Genomic DNA, 6364 nt, shown 5'->3' on the forward strand with positions numbered 1-6364 from the left:
GAATCATTTTAACGGAACGATTATTCGATATACGATAATGTAAGTATACTGTATTTATATTTTTATGCCATTATTGTGTTTTTAGTAATAATCAATTACTGTAGGTAACATGTTTTTAATTCAGTGATGTTAACTTTTTCTTGACTTGTTGGCCTATACTAAATCTTTAGGTCTAGGATAATTTTCGAACTATCGTTTTAGCAAGAGTATGTATCTCACTCTTACCTGGTCTTAGCTATTACTTATTTGTATTCATGTAGGGCCTATTTATATTCTATAAAGTACATTACTCGTTGACAATTAACGATGCATTGTCCCCCAGAAACATGAAGATTAATTAAATCAGAATATGAATATGTTATTTTGGAGTTTTAATCGAGTTAATCACTTGCGTAGAAAAAAAACCGAAAACAAATTATGTTTTCCCCTATAAAATGACAAAATAAATGGTTAAATTCAACCAAAAATCCATTGGCTGGCAGCCAATTTCACTATTTTTTGCTATTTTTTTTCGGTTCAATTTTTGGTCAAAAGTGGATAACTACTATATAATATGAAAATGGCATATACAACAAAAATTTAAAAAAATATTTTATCAGGGAGACAATACATCCTTAAGTTGTTACATGTGGCATATATTACATTGTACCAGCAACGTTTGAAAGTTTATTACTGTCGTCACGTGATGTATGCGAAAGCTATGTTATAACAGTTTATTGATGTTTGGTTATCTCTACAGTCAATTATCACAAATGTAGTCGAGACTTATTATGTTGTTCTTAATTGATGAATTACTTATTTGAATTACCTCGAGTTTGTTCTGTTTTTATAAAGTGTGTCTCAAGAAAAGAATTAATACGATACTGCATCGCCATAGATAGAAATAGTATGATCTTAAAGGATTATGGTGCTGACATTGTATAGTTTTGAGTAGGATAATGTGGTTTGGCATTGAGCAAGATACACTATTCCAATGTGCCAATTACATCAGCAAAGTGGGCATTTTGTTTTAATCTCTTAGTGTGTTTTACGTTGCAGAAGACCTGTTATACACGATGTGTGGGAGCCAGCATCGACCCGGACATAAAAGTCAACAAGTTATCCTCTTCCTATCATTGCTCGTTACTACCACTTGTATTGGCTTTAAAATCAGTGAGTATTATTCCGTGTGGACGGTAATTGTTCAGTTAGAACGTGCAATCATGAAGGAAACTAATTCTTACATGGCGTAATCTCGGGATATCCGGAAACTCCTGAAGTAGTATTGGATTTGTTTAATTGCCAATACAGTAAGGCTAATACCTAACTATGTCTAGGAGGAAGAAATTGGGTATAATGTTACACCCTATACATGCTATAATATATTTTGAACCCAAAATAGGAACTCAATTATTATAGAAAAACAATTATAATTAAATAGTTGTAATAATTTTATAATTGTTTGTTATTAATTCATATTTATCTCCGCAATGTCTACACTATCACATTGTATGTGACAAAAACATGTGATGTGCATAAGTACTGTATACGGACACGATTACGTCATATCACTACAATATTCGATTAATTGCGACCCATGGGTCTATTACAAATTGTGAATTGGTCGACCACATTTAAAAGAAAGTTATATATTATTCATAAAGGTTATACTATCTGTTCGTTCAATCTTGTATTTTTCATGTAGTCCGGTCCCTAATGTGAAATGATGTTACCATAGACTTTTGACCTCAATTTATATATTTCTTTGCAGCCATTTTTGTATAATTTTTTCCATTGTAACAAATATAAATATATATTTCTTCCAAGCATTTTGACAAACAAATTTAAAATGCCCATGCGTTGTCAAGATATGACGATTTGTAGTTGTATAGGCTAATAGAAAAATATAACAAATCAAAAGAGGTCAAATCAGATTTCTAGTAACTTTGTTTTGGCATCTCCACACTATGCTCTAACAAACTGCTACATTGAATAATGTGTATCCAGTCTGGTAACATCCCACCCCTTTTCTTCCCTTGGGGACTGGACTAGTAATGCTTTCTGTTAATGTAACTTCTATTTACTTGTTTTCGTTTAGAAGAAACTAGACTATACGGACAAACAGTTTCAATCTGTTTGCCAAATGCCTCGTGTGTACAGAGATGTGGATCAGTATTAGACGAAAAAGCAACGTGCAGCTGCGATGCTGATTGTTCATTGTTTAGAGATTGCTGTTACGACTCAGATACTTGCCATTTTCCACAACGTCAATTGCTAAAAAAGGAAGCAATGTCTGGTAAAAAGACTAAATGTTTTAGAACAAATCCAGACTCAGTAGTAGGATATCGTGTAGTTGTTTCGTGTTTTGACCGAACAACTGGCACATCAGTTAGAACGAAATGTGAAAATCCGGATAGAGGCAACATTCTACAAATGATACTTGTTACAGATTCACGAGGAAATATTTATCGAAATATTTATTGCGCTGCTTGTGATGGCGTACAGACGACAGATTTGGTTGCTTGGCATATGGCAGCATCATGTGACTCTGATGATGTAAGACGTGAAGCAACCGTTGATAAATCCGAATCATTCTCTACTGTTTCTTCGTCGAGTGCTCAGCAACCGATGCTGCACGACAAACTTGGACACAAAGTGACATGTCAATCATATAAATACACGCCACCAAAAAACAGAACGCAACCCCGACCTTGTATTTTAGGTAAAGAAACCTGTCCTGAATTCTATCGAGACAAAGAGACAACAATTGGGTGCTCGAGTTATGCAGCAGTTGTATTTAAAGACGATGTTGCTTATAAAAATCCTCATTGTGTTATTTGTAATGGATACAGTAGGTACACATGTCATCCACCTCAAACGGATGGGGATCAAGAAAAACCTTCAGTAAGCCGTCCTGATCTTGGTAAACCGGGCCGACCACGTCCCCAACCTGGTCCACAAGGTCCACAGGGTCCACAAGGTCCACAAGGTCCACAAGGTCCAGCAGGTCCCCGACCTGTGCCACCTCCTCCCCAACCTGACAGACCACCAAAACCTTCCTACACAACATTAGATATACTCGTCAACTTTGCTGATGGGCAGATTAGCTTACAATCAAAATACATATCATATACAGACAATCCTTTTGACTGTGGTGTTGGGAGAGTGTATAATTACATTATGGAGGAATGCATACAACTTAAATGTCCTGCTGGTTTTATGCTATCGGGATCAAGCTGCATACCCATCCTCAGTCGAGATCGACCGAGACAGGTACCTAGAAGCAAATGTAGTCGAAAACCTCCAGTAACACCAGATGAAACTTTCTGTTTGTGTCAAAGTTCCGAGCATCAAGTCAGAGTATCATATTTCGTAAACAACTCTTCGATGACAGTTGATTTGAAAGATCACGTGATGGACAACATTGTTGATACTAATATTACCGCTTTGTATGCAACGGATCAGGAGTATGAAAATGAACTTTTATTTTCTAATATTTCTCTAGTGACGTCTGATTGTCAAGAAGTTGCTTATTTGTTATCAGTAGTCGAAAACTGGATTTATGCAAAAGACAGAGCAACGTCGATAGAGTTTATATCATTTAAACATGAATGTTTAAGTAACAGTGATGATATTCCTTCAGCCCAAAACGACACTTGTGTCACTGACAATTTCCCTGCCGATCAATTAATTGTAAATAATTTTAATAGGACGAGGATGATCATAACCGGTAAAAATTCAATTCATGTTCCGGAGAGCGGTTACTCATTGGAGATGACCTATGACATTCAAAATGACTCATCAATATGCGTCAGTTTTACTTTAAACTCTTGCGTGCATTATCTGCCAGTAAGTTCTTGTCCATTAGTTGAACTCAAGTACGAGTCATTTATAAAAAATATTGGCAATGCCACTCTCTTACACAAAGCGACTGGTAAAATGTTCTCTTCCGATGAGTACAGTCTAACATTGAATGGCACTATTCTGCTTTGTTCATTCTTTAATCAAACTGCAGAACCATTTGGAAGGATTCTATTTATTTATTCTGACACTCTTAAAGTCGTGAACCTCATCGGAGTCATTTTGTCTTTGATTGGTTTGTTCCTAACATTCGCAATACGGTGTGCAATTCGAGAACTAAGAACCCACTCGGGAAAGATCATAATGAACTTGTCTTTTGCTCTTTTCATAGCTCAGTCTTTAACACTGCTGCAGGGATATTTTCTGTTTGACCCAGTAGTCTGCAGCGTCGCTGCAGCTGCGCTCCATTACATCTGGCTGGTGGCATTTTTCTGGATGAACTCTATGGCAATTGATTTGTTCCGAATATTTCGTGCCATTAAACTTACCATCAAGGATAGCGATCGTGACCGAGTCGTCTTCAGAAGATACATGCTCTACAGTTGGTGTTCTCCAGTAGTCATCGTCTGCATTCTCTTGGGCGTTCACCTTTCAGACGTGGCTGATCTTTCTGTGTTTCATTTTAAATATGGCGACGAATCTGTTTGTTGGATTCGGGATGAATTTGCTACCCTTGTGGTTTTTGGTATACCAATTGGTTTGGTTATCATCGTGAATTTCATTTTATTTGTATGTACCATTTATGGTATCAGGAAAGCAAAGCACTCATCTACGCGTATCCAAAACAAATCAAAAAGAGACCAGATATCAGAAGAACTGACAATATACATCAGAGTAAGTATAAGGCAATGTCTTGTATGTCATTATAGATTTTGTTTTGCGATGACCTGTGACCTATGATTTACGCATAATCCAAATCTTTCGATTTTCTTGTGACGTCATGTTAATAAATTGCTATTGTTGTCGTCGATGCTAGGTCTAGATAATGACCTTGCATTCTGTATCACAGACACGCGCACTTGAACCCTTTTTTGAGGGACGGTCGTCGCGGTAAAATCGAATTTACTGAAAGAAATGACGTAATGCATAAATCATGGTCGTCGCAAATCGAAAGTTCCCTCTTGTATTGTGTGTTTCTAATCTAAAGGAAGGTATTAAGCTGAAATGCGGAAGTTAATGTTATTCAAGATACAAGTATTGTATTTATTTAAAAATAAGTTGTCTTATATGTCTATTACCGATATCCCTTTCTCCAACAGATTTCAAGTATAATGGGACTGACGTGGGCGTTTGGTTTTCTTGCTTCATTCGTTGATCATACTGCTATCTGGTATATCTTTATCATACTCAACACTCTGCAAGGACTTTTCATATTCATTGCCTTCAACATTAACCGAAACATGAAAGCTACTTTTAGAAATCGTGCCCGATTACATAACAGTTCGACCAGTAGGACAGGCAATGATGGACACGAACATGTGAACTTAAGGGTTTCGAGTAAAAACCCATAAATATTACCTATATCATATTATCAATAAATTGATTATATTTATGATTGTGTATCATACTATCGGACATTTAATAATATAATAATGAAATCAAGTCAACAATGAAGAGACAAAAACAGTTGAGGAAAAATATAGTAAAGACGATAGCAACTGATTGAAATAAAATTATTTACTAAATAATTACTAATTAAACTAAATAATAATTCATAAAAAATTGTAAGAAGAATAATTTTTTTTTCATTCATTTTTATTCATTATATTATACTGTAATGTCATGTAAAACTAAATATGATAGAGGGCGCAATATAATTCGTGAGAAATACTCACACGAATCATTTTATATCGAAAGATCTAACAATAATTTCAAACACCTGATGGCATTTGACCAATTGGGTAGCTACAAGGGAATGTGAAATTATGAAGCTGTTGATTATGACTTTTTTTAATTTAGATTACGATTTGTGAAATAATAATTACAGTAATATTTTATACAGCGCCACATTCAATTTTTGCATCTTTTGTCGTACGTTTTCACCAATTTCTTTTCAATCGTTAGCCACACTGCCCAGCAATGACATGTATTTCCGCATGTTGAATCATGATTGCGTGTACTTTATTATTAGTTTTAATCAGAGCCATATATGTGGATCTGATTTTAATCAACAAACACCGCCCTCAAACCAACCATGCGTAACCAGCATGGTCTATTTTTTGCCTTCAGTAGTTTTAATCTTTGATAGCTTTGTAAGATTTAATCACGTGTTTAGTTAAGTTCTCATCTTCAGAGCGTTTCTGTTCTTTTGCTTTCCCAAATAAAAGGAAGATTACCATCCCAATGAGTGCTACTCCAGCAGTTATCTTGAACATCAGAGACCATTGCTTGAATGTATTCTGAAATTAGGTTGATTTTAACATTAGGGATAGTAATAACCTAGGCCTTTGGGTTCCGTATAGAAAAAGAGAGAGATGTCTCACTGACTTTCATGTTACCAAAAAGTGTTAAAATGCCCTACTGC

General features: G+C 35.5%; 1 protein-coding gene across 1 annotated transcript; it reads left to right on the forward strand.

Annotated features, from left to right (window-relative positions):
- On the forward strand, nt 1–6364 carry LOC144851563 (uncharacterized). The gene is made up of 4 exons (XM_078709088.1): nt 1–39; nt 1039–1152; nt 2081–4674; nt 5100–6364. The coding sequence occupies exons 2-4, from the start codon at nt 1056–1058 to the stop codon at nt 5349–5351; spliced, it is 2943 nt and encodes a 980-aa protein (XP_078565214.1). The 5' UTR covers nt 1–39; nt 1039–1055; the 3' UTR covers nt 5352–6364.

This window comes from Antedon bifida, chromosome 9 (genome assembly GCF_963402885.1).
Source record: "Antedon bifida chromosome 9, ecAntBifi1.1, whole genome shotgun sequence".
NCBI classification, from domain to species: Eukaryota; Metazoa; Echinodermata; class Crinoidea; order Comatulida; family Antedonidae; genus Antedon; species Antedon bifida.

Coding starts and splice junctions, on each gene's coding strand:
- LOC144851563 (XM_078709088.1), top strand. CDS start 1,056: ATGTGTGGGAGCCAGCATCGACCCGGACATAAAAGTCAACAAGTTATC. Junction 1,153..2,080: donor TTGTATTGGCTTTAAAATCA/GTGAGTATTATT, acceptor TTCGTTTAGAAG/AAACTAGACTATACGGACAA. Junction 4,675..5,099: donor AACTGACAATATACATCAGA/GTAAGTATAAGG, acceptor TTTCTCCAACAG/ATTTCAAGTATAATGGGACT.